Here is an 18029-nt window from a genome sequence, read left to right on the forward strand (position 1 = left end):
ACTGCATGCCTGAAGAGAGAGGTCCCCAACCTTATTATTTCTGCTTCTCTCTAACTCACTGTAACAATATGCATCTCATTTATCTGTACACTTATAAATTCTTGTCTCATTAAAGCGAGTCTATGAAGCATTTTGCGTGGTTGAAGCATTGCTATGGCTTACCTTGAAGCCAATCTTGAGGTCATCACAGAGCTGCGAGCAGCCGCTCAGCTTGCTGTTTAGACACTCATTGATGAAGCAGTTGAGTTCATCGGAGCCGTCGCCACAGTCGTCATTGTGATCACACAGCAGAGTCTCATTCAAACACTTCCCATTACGGCACATGAAGGCTGACTCATTGCAAATCCTCTCTGAAATCGGAGAAAAATGCCATTTTACATTAAAGTCATTTTAAACCGGATGGATTTTCTGAACAAGAACTTTCTCATATGACTCATACTAATGATGTATGAAGGGAAACAAGGAGCTACAAGCCCACCTGAGTCAGTGCAGCGTGGGTTTTTGGGGGCCTCGTCAGAGCGATCCTGACAGTCAAACTCTCCGTCACACTCCCATTTCTTTTGGTTGAGGCAGCGGCCGTTTGCACAGCGAAACTCTTCTGGACCACAAGTCGGGTACTCTACACCAGAACAAGAGTGTGTTACTTATTAACCACAACTTCACTTGAGTACAAATAACAAAAGGAATTTAAAAATCCCATTCTCTCACCATCGATTTAAAGGTTAGACCTATTAAACGTCCTCTTAATCGTTCTCAATCAATCACACATACTCACCACATTCTGGGGATTCGTCTGAGCCATCTGAGCAGTCGATGTCATGATCACACACAAAGTGCTTTGGGATACACTGTCTGTTCTGGCACATGAACTCATTCTCGTCACAAGTGCTGTTGGTGTACACTGGAAAAAAACAAACACAATGTTTATTCTCTCCAATCCTAACACAGCAGTATTTCCATCGTGTTGTGAAATTTCTGTCCCACTCACTGCAGCCAGCCTTGACACTCTCATCTGCTCCATCAGGACAGTCCTTGTCTCCATCACACTTCCATCTTTGAGGCACACACATGTGGGAGCCAGGACACTGGAAAGCCTCTGGGCTGCAGGTCTTGGATTCTATGCCAACATAACGGGAAAGTTACTTTGTGCTTAAGATTTCCTGATGTTATATCACTGAGTACAATGTCTCAGCTTTGCGTGGGAGAAAGTTCTTTTAAATTGGTGAGTGAAAGTAATAAGTCACTTACTGCATTTCTGGTCCTCATCAGAACCATCACCACAGTCATCAGAGCCGTCACACACCCAGTGGCTGGAAATGCAGCGGTGGTTTGCACATTCAAACTGGGTGGATGTACAAAATTTGTCTGCAGGCAAAGGCAAAGAAAGCTCAGCACTTTGGAGAAATGACTTGATTTACCGAAACCGTAAGTCCTGTTCGTCTATGTGCCGTGGAAAATCTAAGAAAAACAGTTTGCTTTTTTTTCTGGCATGCTTTGTGTTTTCTATAATAAGGGTACGGGAGGAAAAACTCGGCAGCAAACTGACCACAGTGCGTCTCATCTGCTCCGTTTTCACAGTCATTCTCCTTATCACACGTCCAACTCATAGGGATGCAGCGACCACTTGGACAAGCAAAGAAGTTGACTGGACATTTAAGCTTCCTTTTATCTGCAAGCCAACAGAGAGACATGTTGTTAAATGTTTGACGATTTAAAAAGAGGCCAAAAGACTTTTTTTTACAAAGAAAACAAAGTCCCCAACCTGGGCAGTTCCTTTCATCTGAAAAGTCTCCACAATCGTTGTTGCCATCACACACCCATGAGGACAGATAACACAGGGTAGTCTTCTCACAGCTCTGGAAGGACACTCCTTTCACTCCCAAGCGGAAGAAACGGGAACAATCAGTCGGTTCTAAGAAAAACAGTTTAAAAAAAAGACACTTACTTAAAAATGTTAACTAACCCTAAAACCAATTTCCCTATGTGAATCCCATTATTTAATCCCCGTCTCCCAATCACAAGAGTAGATTACTTACGGCAGTTCATTTCATCCCCGGCATCCTCACAGTTGACCACCTGGTCACAGCGGCTGAAATTGGAGATACAGCTTCCATCTTTACACTGGAACTCTCCTGGTTTGCACAACGTCACTGCAGGAGGCACAAGAGTGTTCACAATTGGAGAGCTAATACAACCTCCAAGGCAAAATGCAACTATCGCCTCCTAAGTCAACTTTACAATAACTCCAGTGAACTATGTCCATGTTACAAAGCATTTGATAAGCTTAACAAGAGAATTCAAAAAAAGGCATTAAAGATAACATCCAAGACATTGATACAGGGCAAACATGGATTCTCTATGTGGATCTATCACAAGCTAAACCATTTTAACACCATCAGCAGTCATCAAATCGGACACAAATGACTTACTGTTGCAAGGAAGTTCATCCGAGTGGTCACCACAGTCATCTGTGCCATCACACCAGAACTGGTGTCCAATACAGCGGCCATTCATGCAGCGTCTGTGGCCTTTCTTGCAAAGTCGATTGGCTGTTTGGAAACAGAAGTTGAAAAGAGTGAGCTGAAGTCCTTGGTATGGACTTATTTAAAGGTTACATAAAAATATATTTAACTGATGAGCTCTCATGTAAATTCTGCACTAAAAACTGTAAATTCTAGCAAGTTCCAACTTTGTATATTTTCCCTGATAAACTTTTCTTCTAAGCAATAAAACAGACGTGTAAGACTTCTTGCTCTTCCTCAACCTCATATATATATATGCTTGCTTATTCTTAGCTGCTTTGAATATGACCCTCGGCTAATTATCTACAAATGGTGTTTAATGAATGATGACCTGTGAGAGAAAAAAACTCACCACAGTAGGACTGCTTTTCATCAGATTTGTCCTTGCAGTGCGCCATGCCGTCACAGGTCAGGCTGTAGTTGATGCAGTCACCGTTTCCACACTCAAAGTCATCCACACTTCCACACGACATGTTGAGAGCTGGAGAAGGAGTACATTGTTATTCTAACAACATCTATATTCAGAGGACTCTTTGTTCAATTGTGTGCTAAAATGACTGAAGATTTTCTCTCTTACAAGAGCAGGTGTTGTCTTCGAGGAGCTGCCTATCTCCACGGCAACTGCAGTTGACGCGTCCATCAGATGTGGGCAGACACAGGTCTTGGCATCCTCCATTATTTGTTCGGCAAGGAGAGAACTCACCTAAGGAGGGAGAAGTCATGTCAGGTGTTATTTATTATTGGAAAAATGTTCCTCTGCATGTCAAAGGATTTACTGAAACACCAACACAATGTAATGTATCTCCTGATATAAATTCACTTCACAAAACACATGAACTACTCAGCCTAGACATATTCAAACCCAGGCTTTTATTGTGTGTAAGACTTTAAAGCTTTGCTAGAAGTATTGTAATTGTAAACGCAACTACCAGCAGGCAACATACTACCAATGCCAACATGCTAGTGTTTATCATGTAAATATTTACCATGTTAACCTTCTTACTTCAGCAGGCTAGTATTTTAGAAACAATTGAGGCTGATCGGAATTTCATACATAAAAGTATGTAGTGATGATATTACAAAAAAGTCAGGGGAACAGTTAATCCTGAATGGTGTCTTTGCCACATTTCAGGACAATCTTTACTTAACTTGGTGAGGTATTTTCAGTCTGAATTAAAATGCTGGACCGACATGGCTATCATTAGAACCACAACACTAGCAGAGCCAAGAAACACAACAAAGATGATTTTTTTTTAAACCTATTTCTAAACAAGGAAACAAAGTAATTGAGGGAAATAACCCCTAAATGTTTTGTAGAGACTCCAGTTTGAGAATACTCACAACTGTTGGTGTCATTAGCCACAGCAACAATTCCCATTGGCTGCTGAGGGATGTCAGCCCGCAGCACCTTCATGTCTCCTCCCGTGTATTTGTCTGCTCTGAGCACAGCCCTCCTCACCCAGTCAGTCCAGAAGATATAGTCTCCATACACAGCCAGGCCAAACGGATGCACAGGCTCATTCTTTAACAAGACCTGAGGCAGACAGATTTAGCCATTATATTTCACAAAACACTGAAAAACAAGTCATCAATTTTATGCAATCTTCTTTGTAGCTAAAGGAAATTCAAAAGGGCTTTCTTACATAACGGCTGCTCCCATCATATTCACAGCGTTCAATCTTGTCTAGCGTGGCGTCAGAGAAGTAGAGTTTTTCAGCTCGGTGATCTATAGCCAGGCCGTTGGGAGTTCTGATGTCACTGCCGATGATTATGAGGAGATTGGCTCCATTCAGAGAAGCCCTCATAATACTGGGAGCCTGTTCGTTCCAGTTGGTCCAGAACATGAGACTGTAGTGAGAACAAAAAACATAATCATGAGGAGTGGGGGCTTTTTTAATGTCTTGGTACAGAGGTTATGGTTGACTGAACAAAAAGAAATCTGCCATTCAAAAAAAACAAAAGAGAAATAGTTTTGGAAGTGGGCCTCAACACAGAGCTGACGACCAAGTTTTGATATCAATCACTTACTCCTGACACTCGTCCAGCACAAAGGCTCTGGGGTGGTCTTCTCCAGACATAGTGACCACATTGTCACGGTTATAGGCCACAGTGCGGCTCTGGTCCACTGTGTGGCGAGTGATTGTTGAGGTTGTGTAACTCGTCCAGTAGAGAGTATCCCAACCACGGTGGTACGCCAGGCCCTCAACTGATCCTACATCTGTGGAAAGAGGGGGGAAAGGGTTGGCCAGGGGTAAATGTTTTGGACCATGAAGGTTTGCTGACTATAATCCTTTTTTTTTAACAAGCTTGAGGAGAACAAACTCTTTTTATTTCGCTTTATAACAATATATTCTCTCAGCGGTGTCGCTTTAATAAGGAGCTTAATGTTAGAAATCCAGAAAACAACAAGTTGACCCCATAGTAAACTCTGTTAGACTTCATTAAAGAGGCTGTGTTAAAAAATCTTTAAGGTTATTCAAATCTTCACACACCAGTTCATGAAAGCTGCAACACTGTGAGAGAAAAAGGAATAGGTTGAAAAGAAAAGTGAAAAAGGACGAGTGAAATGGAAGTGGAACCACACTGAGCAGAGTATGCACCATGCCTGCTGTTCCTGGAGAGAGTTTAAGGAGTGCGTATCATCCTGTCATTTCATGGCTGGCTGCCTGCACATACAAATACCGCTCCCCGTGGACACTCTCATTCATGGTCATTTCTTGTTCTGGGATGAAAACCGCTGCTGGAACAGCTTGAGTCACTTTAAGGATAAGAGCCAGGGTGAAGAAGTCAGCCGTGAACGGCAAACTTGAGACAGCTGCTCTTGATAACCATCTTCCTTTAATCCTACACCCCCATCCACTCATAGGACAAACAGTAGTATTAGTTTCTTCATCTGTGGCACCTATAGGTCACACAACATCATGGAAAAGGGCATTGCACGCAGCCTCACAGGCTCTGAGGTGTGCACACATCTGGTCTTGGACACACTAGCAACCACATTTATGACCACTTACAACCAACAATAAAAACCAAAGGTCATAAATTACCTCTAAATAGATGTTTCAGATGAGTGACAAAGAGCCATAACCAACTTAATGCAGGACCACGCTTAGGCTGAAACCCTTATTTACCAACCTAAATGCAACTAAAAGACATGAACACAGTTGAAGGCACAAGACATGATTTTGATTTTCACCCACTCAGACCGTACCAAACACAAATAAGAAAAAGGAGCACTTAAGCAGCTAATTTCTTCCATTAAGGAAAGACCATACGGTGGGCAGTGCCTATTAAAGCAGCTTCAAGACAGAATTATGTAACAAGAAACAATATTGTCTCCCCTCCCCTTGCCTACATCAGCTCAGCCCCTAGTTACTGTGCAAACATGGGAGAACACCTGATAGTGAGACCATTGCAACTTAGAACAGAGCCTTTCTGACAATCACCGGAGCTGTTACATCAGAAAATGAGTATGCTTTTTTTTAGTGTTCACTTTAATCATTTTTAAAATGACTGATAATTATGCTTATTGTAAAGTAATTCCAGCTGCTAGAAGACTACGGGTAATAATTGTCTGAAGAGCTTCTAAATGGACTGGATGTTTCCTGCCGCAATGACCACTTAGCATCAAGTAGCATCGACTGATTTCCAAAGTGGAATGTCTGTTGGCAACCACTGGGATGAATTTATAAACTGTTGCCTGGTTTCAAAGAAATCGATTCAGCCATGGAGAAATGGCTCCACTGACATCTCTCTGGTTTTGACCTAAACTGCTCCTTCTTGGACCATGATGGACATGCTGTTGCAGCCAAGGAAATGCGAGAATGTAAGGACTGCTCTTTAAGGTCATGCTTGTATGATTTTTTTCCCTGAGCTTAACTGGATAACAGCACAATTTAAAAGAATGTTATTATAAATTTAGCCCTATATAGTTTTTTGGCGATTCAAGTGTTGTGATTTACTGCATTTTTTTGCAGATCAAACTTTTTTTTTTTTTTTTAAATCAGAAGAAGAGGAAGTTTGGATTCTCATTTCCTGTGAGAGCACAGATTATAAATGCCAATAAAGAAGTTAACTGACCGGGGTGATCTTAACAAATTGCTCACATTTTAAGAGTACTTAATGGGGCATGCTCATACTGTTGATTAAAACAAAAATGGACATGAACTGGAGCCAACAGATGCATCACTCTTACACTGTGGGAACATGCTGATGCTTAATTTTACAGACCATTAGGTTAATTACTCAATATACTTTTATTGCGAATGCATGGAGACCTTGGAGCAGCAGTCAAACACCAGCAGCCATGGCCAAATGAACAGAGAGGATGATGCTTTGATTAAGACCATAGTGCCTATCCTGGACGGGCTGATTTTGGTTACAGGCCTGGTTGGCCAAACCCTGGTCATCACCATTCTTACCGGCAGGAGGAGGAAAGGAAGTCAACCTCCGCACAGTACAGACACCCTGCTGTTGGCCCTAAGTGCTGCTGACCTGTTGCTGCTGCTCTGTCTGCCCTTCCACACCTCTGCAATCACTCTGGGCTTCTGGCCTTTCGGCAGCTTACTGTGCAAGGCCATCAGCTTTCTGGGCGTGGCCTGCTCTGCTGCTTCTGTCTTTACGTTGGCAGCTTTGGCAGTGACGCGTTACCTCACAGTGGTTCACCCCACCTGGGCATACCGATCGAGAATGCATCGACGTATAAAGCTGACGGTTGCTCTGCTCTGGGTCCCTGCCTCGGCCTTGGCTGCACCGCAGTTTGCTTTCCGCACTGTTACGGCGTCCAGCTCTGTGTACTGCTTTGCCTTTCTGTCAGACTTCAGCCAGCTGGTCTACAGCATTGCCCTCTTCTTGTGTGGCTTCGCCCTCCCACTGACCATCATCGTATTGATGTACTCCAAGATCTACTGTTTTCTACGACATGCGCGGCTACTGGGTAACGCTCCTCAACTGGAGCGCTACCAGAGCCAGGTCACTCACACTTCAGCTCTCCTGGTCCTGGTCTTCACGCTGCTCTGGCTTCCCTCCTATGCCCTAATGTTTTCATTCATCGGTGGAACGATAACAGGCTCAACTGGATACAATACCATCGCCATCCTGGCCAGACTGCTGGCATCCTCAGTAGCAGTGGTGAACCCTGTGCTGTATGGGTTTATGTCTCAGAAGTTTAGACGAGACTTACTAGAGCTGGGGAGAGAGCGCTGGGCACTGTGCAAAAGCTGTCTGGTTGGATGCCCTCATGTGATAAGCAGAGACACGGTGCAGCCCTTTGAGCTGGACACAACCACAGAAGGAGGACAAAACTGACTCTGTATCCAAAAAAAGGGAACAGCACTACCTCATATTCATTTAATATAGGTAATATGTACTTAAGAATGAAAATATTGATTATAATATTTAATCTTATCTGTTTATAATATAATGTACTTTCCATATACAGAAGGTATGCAAGAATACAAGTGATACTCTCAGTGCTGTTAAGGGACATGTATTGCTATTGTTGTGATTTAAATCTGGTTAAACTCTTCATATGAGCAATGACAACTTCATTTTGTTGGTTTAAATATAAAAAAAAGCTTGAATTTATACAATGGGACAACTGAATTAAGAAAACATATAATATTACATTTTGATTGTAATTCAAGTTGATACTTGGTTATAAGGTATTTTTGCAAAATATTTCCTTGATGGATTACACTAATTCAACCTGAGCTGTATTTATTCCTCTTTACATACAAATTCCGTACCTGGATGAAAAACAAGCCTTTATTTTCTAAACTTTTTTCAAAGTGTGCTTTCACTTCAACATCAATAAAAATACTACCCTCATACACTCTGTTTGTGTTTGTGTCTTTTCAATTAAAGACTGAAGGTTTCATTTATAACTTGGTAAAAACAGCTTTGATCTAGGGCTTTTAAAGGTGCTTCTGTGGATGGAGCTCACAACCTATTTGTGAATCAGTTAAAGTGGGATTTAAACGACACTTCAGTGTGGCAGCAAACAAAAGGCACAGTTTAAGTGGGTGTTTGTGGGTGCCAGTGTGTCTTCTTCAAGTGGCAGCCCTAAGTGATGTCGATCTCTTCTAGGAGCAGCTGTGTGTACATCACAGTGGATCCATCAGGGTGCGTGTCAAAATGTGTGATAATGGCTGTTTACAGTGTCAAGGAGACAACATGCAATTATAAATGGACAGAACTGGTACAATAAGCAAACACAGCTGAAAGTCATGCAGACAGAGTGAGAGGAGCTCAAGAGAGTTTGTGAATATTCTGTGGTGTTGACAAGAAATTACGAGATTGATGACTCCATACTTACTGTCAACCACTATCTTGCGGTCTGTGCCGTCATCATTGATCTGCTGGATGTTGCCAAAGTGGATGTCGCTGAAGAAGACGCGGTTGGCTCCCTTCCCTCCACCGCCGTGATAATCGAAGCTGAGGGCGATGACGTTCCTCATGTGGTCGGGGTCCTCAAACGGCTTTATCGGCGCGTTGAGGTTCGTCTCGTCTGACAGGTGGATGCTCTTCAGAATAGTACGTTCAGAGTACAGCAGGTATCCGTCATAGTCACGACAACTGCGGTTGTCCTCTGCCAGCATGCCGTGGGCACACGCGCAAGTGCGCTGCTCGTTGCCACGGTAAAGACACAGCTGTTCACAGCCGCCGTTGTCTTTGCAGACGTTGGTGCCTGGGGAGAGGATGACAAGAAGTTTTTTGTTAAACAATTTATATGCAAATACAGGCTTACATGATGACATTGATAATGTGATATGTGTGTGTGTGTGTGTGTGTGTGTGTGTGTGTGTGTGTGTGTGTTTGTTTTGTGCTTTGGTTCACTTAAGATAGCCAGCTGTTATTGTGGTTGAATTTCTGGAAAATGGAATAGTTTGAGTTTATGCTCAAGTTTAGAATTGTGCGTCTACTCTTCATTCCTACCTTTCTGCCTGGCTCTGTTGAAAACCTTGATGTCTTTCAGCTGTACACCAATGCCAGTCCTGAGCTGCACAGCATCCGTAGCGTTGTCTTTGCTGCCCCTCTTAATGGACCCATTGGCATGAGTTCTAAACAACAGAGTACAACACTGCGAGTCAATTAACGGCACGAAACAATATGAATCCTTCCACATGATTTCTGAGCTGTCATGCATAAACGCCTATGATTAGGTAATGATGCCATGGAAAAAAAAAGATGGTTCAATAAACAAGCTAATTAACCACAGTACTGACCTGTCACTCCAGTAGATGTATTCCTCAAAAACAGACACAGCAAACATGTCCATGTTGTTGTTTGCCAGCACCATCTCCCTGTTCTCTCCAGTCTCCAGGTTAATGCGCTCAATCTTGTCTGTACGGGCATCACACCAATAAAGCAGACCCTCCTGTAGAGAAAAGGAGTACAAATTCAACCTCTAATGTATGCGGGTGCTGTTACACTGCTGATGTAGAAACGTATACTGACATCATTATTGTAACGCTGGTTCACTTTGAAGCCTTAGTAATACTTGCCTTATTAATGCATGCCTAAAGCTAAATTATATTATAAATAACACACACAGTAGAGCCATCTGAAAAAATCAATATTAAATCTTATAAATTCCCCACAGAATAAACCAGAACATGTGAGAACTATAATTGCGGCTTCATTTAGTCGTGATAATTAAAAAATTCCAATTTAAAATAAGTCGATGAAACTAATGGTTATATAATTAATCGCCACTTCTACTTAATCTTCAAAAAATGATTCATACTTTTCTAGCACAACAAAAAAGCTGAAACATCTTCCAGTCTTTGGGAAAAGTTGCAGTATTGTTCAAGTTAAACTTGGGAACTCTGCCTGGTAGTGACAAAATACGTTGATAAAGGTCTTAAATGCTGATGTCAGCTGTGGCACTTACATCGTAATCAATGGAGATTCCATTGGGCCAACTGATGCTCACGTTGACCAAGACCAACCTCTGGGTGCCATCCAACCGAGAGCGCTCGATACGAGGGTACTGACCCCACTCAGTCCAGAACAGATACCTGCACACAGGGATGATTTAAAGGTGCATTTCAGAGGAATTTAGAAATTCTGCAGCACGGTTAGAATGCAAAAGCCTGAAGTCGACATTATGAAAGAAGGCAAGAAGATTTACCCTTTGACGGGATGGACAGTGATGGCTCTGGGTTTGTCCAGACCCTGGGAAATGACTACATAACGGAAGGAGCCATTCAGCCTCGCCACCTCAATTACGTCAAAGCCCTGGTCAGTCCAGTAAATATTTCCTATAAAGTAACAAGGAAGCAAATAAGCTTGATGGTCCTAGTGTGATTATTTAATACATATAAGTGGATTCAAATATTATTGGAAATGTATTATGGTTAGACCTGCTATCCAGTCAACAGTGATGCCCTCCACCCTGCCGATGCCATTGGTGACCACATCTTCCCTCCATGTCTGGTCTCTCTTCGCCCTGCTGATGGTGCTCAGGCCCATGTCCACCCAGTAGATGGTGTCATTTTCTGAAAAAAACAAAAAAGGCCTTTTGTGTCACCCTTTGAGCACTCACTTGTCTGAGAGAATGTCAGCTTTAAAATGTCACTTAAGCAAGTCAGCGATGTCCCTCAGTGTTACTCACCAGCGTGGAAGTCGATTCCAACAGCCAGAGAGGTGCCAGACACCGGCACCAAGGCGTCAGATTTGTCTGCAGGGTCGAGTGGGATTCCTCTGATTCCCTCATGAACAGAGTACAGCAGGAAAGAGCCCATACCTGCACACAGACAGCACAAAAAAGTTCTGTTTTAGGACACACTAGATTCCTTCTGTACGAGTGATTTTATCTATGAAGCTGTCTTACCCTCACAGGACTGCTGTCCAGTCTTGAGGCTGTATCCAGCAGTGCACATGCAGGCCCTGGTTGTAGGCGAGGTGGGCAGACACAGCTGGGAGCAGTCTCCATTGTTGTTACTGCACAAGTTGATACCAGCTAAAGAACAATGAGATAATCAGTGTGGCTCCAACGGAAGAAAAACATTTATCTTTTTTAGTTCAACACAAAATGGTCAACATCAGAAAAAGGATCAGATTAGCTTTCTGACTCTTTCAAATGATACAGAATTATCAATTGCATGCAGTCATACGAGGAAAACGTCTGACTGAGTGAACAAAAGAGTTGGTCACAGAAGGCAGTATCCACTCCAATCTAGTTAGCGGTAATGCAACCAGTTTGCCACCTGCCATTGAAGAACAGACGAAGAAGGTAAACTAAACACAAGAGAGAGAACAGTAAATGGCAAATGCAGACCACACACGGGAGCTTGAAGACTTGCCAGTTATATTTTAAACTGAGTGGGAAAAGTTTGGGTTCCCTGTGGACTACAACAGCGATGGAGTGTGAGTGGTGGATTGGTCGAGGGCGGTGTGACAGCGTTGTTTAACTGTTGTGCGGTTTGTGTGTGGAAAGGCGTCAGATATGCGAATGCACATAAGAGGGCATCACCCACATGTTCCAATCACCGGAGCGAGGCAAAAGAGAACAGCTACATGTGTAACAGCTGATCCTCGCCGTTTTTAAAAAGCCTCTAGATGTAAAGGCAGACCTGGCCAAAGAAACTATTTAAGCTATTGTGATACACATTTCAACATCTATGCAACCATAGTGAGGACCCCAGCTTCAAGTATTTATTAAAGTGCTGGAGCCTCAGTATAATGTCCTCCCTGTGAACACATAAGCCAGTCCAAGGTCCCTGCCCTTTACAAGCTAACTATCTCATTTAGTTCCAAATGACGTTGAATGGAATAAATTGAAATTTGCTATCTATTAACCACTGCAACCGTGAAATCTGTTCAAAATGAATGAAAAGAAACATAGCACTTTACATTTGAGCCTTTTGTTGCTTTATTCCTGATGTTTCAAAAGTATAGCAAACTGTGACCCATAAACCGAGGTACGTACTGAACCGTGACATCTGTGTGTCATTGCACCCCAACTAACAAGCAGAAATATTTTGGAGTTATTTTTTACCTTTCTGCACATCCTCATCATAGATCCTCATGTGCATCATAGGGGAGGTGTTGTTCCGCAGAATCTTCCAGTTTCCTCCGTCCTTCTTGTCACATGTTCCTATCTGGTCAGTTCCCTGGTCGGCCCACCAAAGCTTGTCTCCTACAGGAGGGGATTTTTTTTATGCAATACAATTCACAAGGGCTTCAGGTTTTAAGATATTGACAAATTCAAATAAAGGCAGCAATTTTAAGTCATTTTAAAAGTAGGAAAACAAAGTGGCTACATTTGAAACCTTTCATCTTACCCATAATAGCCAGGGCTGTAGCCTTGGTTAGTTTGCCTTTCACACCTTCCAGGATCTCCAGTTTAGTTCCATCCAGCTGACAGCGGTTAATGGTGCTGTTCCCTGAGCTGATCCAGTAAAGCTGCTCGTTTTCATAGTCAATGGAAAGGCCTACGTAGAAAGAGTATGACGCACTTACATTTACATCTCTTACAACAATATTTGTTCTCATTGCTTTCGACCCGTAGCGTTAAATAGCTCATATTTTGTTGGTTATTTCTGGCAGTAGTGGGGTATGGCTGCTCACCTACAGGTCCCTTTTGATTGTTGAAAAGTGTGGTGTGGTTGCTACCATCCATGTTAGCCATGCTGACATTGTCGCCATCAGTCCAGTAAAGCTTCCTAAGAAGAAGAGTGAAAGTTTGACTGGCTGAAAGGGAAGAAGACAGGCTTTTCCAAAGAAACATTTAAATAGTAGGCACTGACCCTTCACCAAGTGTTTTGTTTTTCTGACTAAAAGCAAACAAGCTTATTAACAAGTAAATAAAAAATGAAATCATAAAAATGACATATGTCATCATTACAGCAACTGGAGACTTGGTTATTAAGTGTCATTATATTAAATTGATGCTTCAGCATCAGAAAGCAAATGTTTTTATTGAACTGACTACAGCCCCTAAATAAGTAAGCCCTCACCCTAGTAGAGGATGTGCCACCAGACAGTGAGGCTTGTCTAAGCCCTGGATGACAGCGTTCTTGAAGGATCCATCAAGTCTTGCCACATTGATCTGCTTCTTATTGGCATCGTAGCTGGTCCAGAAAAGGTTTCTTGAAACCCAGTCAACAGCCAGCCCGTGAGCATTGGGAAGATCTGGGCAATGTAAGAGGCACAAAGGAAAAGGGTTTAACATAATTATCAGACACAATAAAAGGTATTTACTATAAAAAGAAATAATACATATTTGAAAGATATTTGATTGACAGATATTCCCGTAATGCCTCTTACCAGCAGACACAACAGTCTCAACCCCTGTGCCGTTAATGAAAGCTCTCTTGATAGTCTGTGTTCGAACATCTGACCAGTAGATACGATGTTCCACAGCATCATAGTCCACCACTGTCACATTGTCTATATCTGGCACAGTGAAGGAGATGATGTAGTTGTAGTATGGGTTGTCAATGTCCACACCCCGGATCTCAATCTGACGTGCATAAAGAAGGAACTTGCGGGACTCTGTAAGAACAAAAACATAACAATGCAGAGAATAAGGAATATTTTAGTCATATGTTCAAGAACATTGTAATTAAAAGTTAAAATTTGGGCTCTTCTCATTGGTACAATAAAATCTGAGGGTGAATCCAGAGATATCCCAGGAAACAGAAGCCAAGAGGGTCAAACTGACCAGCCAATTATATTTTTCCCTTAATAATTCTGGGTTTCCTGACGTAACCAAGAGACTCACTTTAAATAAAATATTCATACAACTTTGACTCAGATTAAGAAATAGAAAAATTCAGGGTTTGGTGGAGACTTCTATGATCCCTGAGAATGAATGTGTTAGTGGGGAATACATCAGATGCCTTTTATTCCACTTATCCTTGAACCTACACTGCTGAGTTGAGGATTGGTCATATAACACACTCATTAAACCCCGTTACCATAAGTGACGACCTTACCTCAACACATTTTGACAGTCTTGTTTATGAAATGAAATGAAAAAGAAAGGAAAGAGGGCCCTGTGGCACAAACAGAGACGATGTAATCAAATCTTCTGCCACAAGAGATGACAGCTAAAGACATTGATGTCTCGCATTCAGGGGCTCGGAGCGACAGTCGTGAGAAAAGACTCCTGCAAACAGAGAGCTTGTTTCTTGCCCTTTGATGACAAGGATTGGAGATGACAGCTTTGTGAGTGAACACTCGGCCTGAGTGAAGAGAAAAAAGGCAGTGAGAGTGTTGGTATGCCCTTACCTTTGCAGGTGCGCTTGTCAGGCTGCAGCTTCATGAGGTGAGGGCAGGCACAGGAGAAGGTCTGGTTGAAGTTGATGAGGCAGAGGTGAGAGCACGGGCTGCTACCATCACTGGAGACACACGGGTTAGGAGCTGAAAGGATGAAAAAAAAAGTTAAGAAAGTATTGAGTTTAAGGAGATAAACAGAGATAAAAAGACAAGAGTAGATATGATAGCTGAAACCATAGTCTATATAAAACATGGACAGTCTCTGTGATGTCCCCCATTGTTTTCTGAAGAGGCATTATGAAGCCTATTGATGGCGGTCACCATATTGGAAATGCTGACTCCAACTAACCTCCTCATAATTGAGAAGCAGGAAATTAAGTAGGAGTTAAGGGGGGCCATATTAATATCTTAGTTGCTGAAAATAGCACATCTAGTACTCTGAGCTCATCATCTAGCTAGCATATTCCAGACAATGAAAACCACACAAAAAAAAGCAGACAGTTTTAAGGTCAGTAATGGGATTTAGCTTAAGTGAAGCCTATCCTTCCGGTAAACGGCTACAATGTGCCCACCTGCCAGTAAAATCAACCATGTCCCAAATTTTGCGTAACTCTTTGCATACATATGATCAATTTCTCGGCTTTTCCAGGAAGCCTAAAGTGGACTTCTGAGACTGCAGTTTTTTTCACTTCCTTACTGGCTTCATTCATAACCACTGGAGGTTGATGCTTGGATGAAACACAGAGGAGGAAGGTATTTCCTTTAAGGACAATAATACATTCCGCAGATCATCTTGAATCATCTCCAGAAAATTCACAAAACGCGATAACGCTCCCGACTACTGAAAACTGTTTAATGTGCAATGCTGTTTCAAGAGAATCTTAGTTGAGAGTAATTGTGGGTGTCATGACCACTCAATCAATAGACTTACCCCTCACCCCCTAAGGAAAGTAAGAGGAAAAAAAAGAGTTTCCACCAAACCTGTCAACAACTGTCATGGGCATTAGTTGCAGCTGTCAATCAACAATACAGTGACATCTCTCTTTTCCTGCCTCCAACTACAGGACCAAGTGCCTTTCTGCTGCCCAGACACCCTTGGGATCCCGAGCGCCATCGGCTACATAAGGGCAAGGCATGTAGCAGGATGCTGCAGTGTAACAGTTATGACAATCGTTCAACATCTTGTCAATCATTATGTGCCTGGGAGGGAACACATGACATTTAATTCCCAAAAGTACAGTTTTGTGAGATCAACAAGGCGGCAGGTAGCGTCCAAATAGCTGCTGGGATGAGGAGGAAACATGCTTCACAAATCTAAAGGTCAGAATTCTCAGGCAGATGGGAGTCCTTAACCAAGGCGTTTAACAGTGAACAGCGATATCATTTTCCTTTGACTTAAACCCCAGATCACCTGACGTACAGAGGTCAGTCAGAGAAACGGGACTCGTCAATTCTGTGAGGGTGTCTTCCTCTAAATGTTAAGCAACTTGTGTCCAACCTACCCTGGGGTTGTCTTGACGGGTGATAAACCTGCAGGTCAAATGGTTGTGTGTTGGTGCGCTGGACTACAGTAACATTGTGTCCTGTCCATTTGTTGGCTTTAGCCAGAGTATTGGTCCTCCAGTCAGTCCAGTAGACCTCGCCTCCATACATGGTCACAGCAAAGGGGTGAGACAAATACTCGTGACCTCGCAACACCTCAATCAGGCCAGAACCGTCGTACATAGCGGAGTATATAGCATCTGACCTGGAGAAGGATTAAAACGGAGATGTCGGCTTTAAATAACAGGGATAACATTCGCATAAGCTTAAAGGCACAATATGTAGAACTTACATACTGTGTGTTTCAGTTAATGTATGCAGCTGAAGCAACAACATCTGCATGTTTATTCAAAATAAAAATGGCAAGCAATAAATAAAAAAAAGGCTGAAAAAGTGCTGGTGATGTAATAGTGAGTGGGTTAACGCAGTGCCTCGAGAACACAGAATAGTGACAAAATGCTACCTGGCATCAATCCACACGATGCGTCTTTCCATGTAGTCCACAGTGAGTCCGTTGGGCCAGCCCCCACTGCCTGTTTCCCTGTGTATGGTGCGTCTGCCTTCACCACTCATAGATGCTGCTTCAATCCTGGGCAAACTCGCATCCCAGTCTGTCCAAAATAGAATACTGAATAGAAAAGAAGTCAAATGTGAGTCATAGCAAGAACAACAAGGGGGGATATATCCAAGCTTAAATATTATTTTAGTGTGGCCACTGGCTCAAAGTCCCAAAATCAATTTCTTACCCATCTCTGGGGTCTAAAGCAATGGCCCTTGGGTGTTCCACTTCTCCAGCCAGCAGAGTGGTTCTCATGGTCCCATCCAGTTTTGCCACCTCTATCTGGTCCAGATTGCTCTCCACCCAGTAAATGTTTCCTGCTATCCAGTCCACAGCCAGGCCCTCTGGAGTAGCCAGGCCATACTGGATCACCACCTCAAAACTGGTCAGGGCTGAATGAGACACACAGTGACTTAAAACCAGAATGGTGTTTGGGCCCTGTCATGCATTTCATAACTCAAAAGCAAGCTCAAAACATGGATCCTAAAATTATATAGTATCATTATGTCAGTGGTTAGGTTAAGTAGAAACAGATCATTTGTAATTGAGCTGATTTAGTGTAAAGGCTTGAGTCATCAAGAAGAGAAAAGCCAGCACTTACAGCTCACTGCACAAAGGAAACAAACAGTGATTTGTTTAGAATTCTTCACTCTAATGGAATCTGTCAGTGAAGGGAACACTCTGCTGCAGCGTCTCTCAGCATGGCTTTAACCAGATCTATCTTCCCAGCCTCACTCACGCCTATAAAACAATAAATATCCAACACAACCTCGACCACTCTTTGTAATTTCCTGGAAATATTGGGCCGTCATGCAGAGCAGTGCAAACCAAAAAGTGTGTCCTTCACAAGGTCTTCCAGTTTGTAATTAACGATAGAGGGTGGGCCCTTTTCACAGTTTGCTTAAAAGAACACTGGAGTTACTGGCAGCCTTTCTGTGTGTGTATTTGTCGTGTTGGTCTTTAAAAAACTTTACAGATGCTGAAATGATTATCATTAAAAGCAGCAGGAGCTCAGCCATAGGTCGGTCACAGTGTCATAGCTAATGAGCCCTATTTAAACGGTGAATTGGAGGTCTGGGAGCTGGAATTGGAGTGTGTTTTGCCTCCTTCTCTACATCAGTGTTCTGGCTGCAGTCACGCACAGTGAGTACTGAGACAAATAGGAAGAGACAAAGCCT

General features: G+C 42.7%; 2 protein-coding genes across 3 annotated transcripts in view; one reads left to right on the plus strand and one right to left on the minus strand.

Moving 5' to 3' along the window:
- Nucleotides 1-18029, minus strand: part of lrp1ab (low density lipoprotein receptor-related protein 1Ab) — an 85976-nt gene that overhangs the window by 16478 nt on the left and 51469 nt on the right. For both annotated transcript variants that reach the window (XM_061058734.1, XM_061058733.1), the window contains 31 exons: nucleotides 17039-17243; nucleotides 16756-16920; nucleotides 16253-16497; nucleotides 14763-14894; nucleotides 13797-14024; nucleotides 13487-13661; nucleotides 13098-13192; nucleotides 12812-12961; nucleotides 12526-12666; nucleotides 11359-11487; nucleotides 11140-11271; nucleotides 10889-11023; nucleotides 10657-10786; nucleotides 10417-10543; nucleotides 9749-9900; nucleotides 9459-9583; nucleotides 8839-9210; nucleotides 4551-4740; nucleotides 4166-4370; nucleotides 3864-4056; nucleotides 3100-3225; nucleotides 2875-3003; nucleotides 2430-2549; nucleotides 2037-2150; nucleotides 1763-1912; nucleotides 1547-1669; nucleotides 1249-1365; nucleotides 989-1117; nucleotides 776-901; nucleotides 479-619; nucleotides 163-350 (listed from right to left, as the gene is read on the minus strand). In XM_061058734.1, coding sequence (XP_060914717.1) covers nucleotides 163-350; nucleotides 479-619; nucleotides 776-901; nucleotides 989-1117; nucleotides 1249-1365; nucleotides 1547-1669; nucleotides 1763-1912; nucleotides 2037-2150; nucleotides 2430-2549; nucleotides 2875-3003; nucleotides 3100-3225; nucleotides 3864-4056; nucleotides 4166-4370; nucleotides 4551-4740; nucleotides 8839-9210; nucleotides 9459-9583; nucleotides 9749-9900; nucleotides 10417-10543; nucleotides 10657-10786; nucleotides 10889-11023; nucleotides 11140-11271; nucleotides 11359-11487; nucleotides 12526-12666; nucleotides 12812-12961; nucleotides 13098-13192; nucleotides 13487-13661; nucleotides 13797-14024; nucleotides 14763-14894; nucleotides 16253-16497; nucleotides 16756-16920; nucleotides 17039-17243 — 4889 coding nt within the window. The remainder of the gene's footprint in view (nucleotides 1-162; nucleotides 351-478; nucleotides 620-775; nucleotides 902-988; nucleotides 1118-1248; nucleotides 1366-1546; nucleotides 1670-1762; nucleotides 1913-2036; nucleotides 2151-2429; nucleotides 2550-2874; nucleotides 3004-3099; nucleotides 3226-3863; nucleotides 4057-4165; nucleotides 4371-4550; nucleotides 4741-8838; nucleotides 9211-9458; nucleotides 9584-9748; nucleotides 9901-10416; nucleotides 10544-10656; nucleotides 10787-10888; nucleotides 11024-11139; nucleotides 11272-11358; nucleotides 11488-12525; nucleotides 12667-12811; nucleotides 12962-13097; nucleotides 13193-13486; nucleotides 13662-13796; nucleotides 14025-14762; nucleotides 14895-16252; nucleotides 16498-16755; nucleotides 16921-17038; nucleotides 17244-18029) is intronic.
- On the plus strand, nucleotides 5794-8558 carry LOC132990438 (galanin receptor type 1-like). Its single transcript, XM_061058739.1, has one exon. The coding sequence runs from the start codon at nucleotides 6792-6794 to the stop codon at nucleotides 7827-7829; it is 1038 nt and encodes a 345-aa protein (XP_060914722.1). The 5' UTR covers nucleotides 5794-6791; the 3' UTR covers nucleotides 7830-8558.

The sequence above is a fragment of the Labrus mixtus genome, chromosome 15, assembly GCF_963584025.1.
Source record: "Labrus mixtus chromosome 15, fLabMix1.1, whole genome shotgun sequence".
In the NCBI taxonomy this organism is placed as follows: Eukaryota; Metazoa; Chordata; class Actinopteri; order Labriformes; family Labridae; genus Labrus; species Labrus mixtus.

Coding starts and splice junctions, on each gene's coding strand:
- LOC132990438 (XM_061058739.1), top strand. CDS start 6,792: ATGGAGACCTTGGAGCAGCAGTCAAACACCAGCAGCCATGGCCAAATG.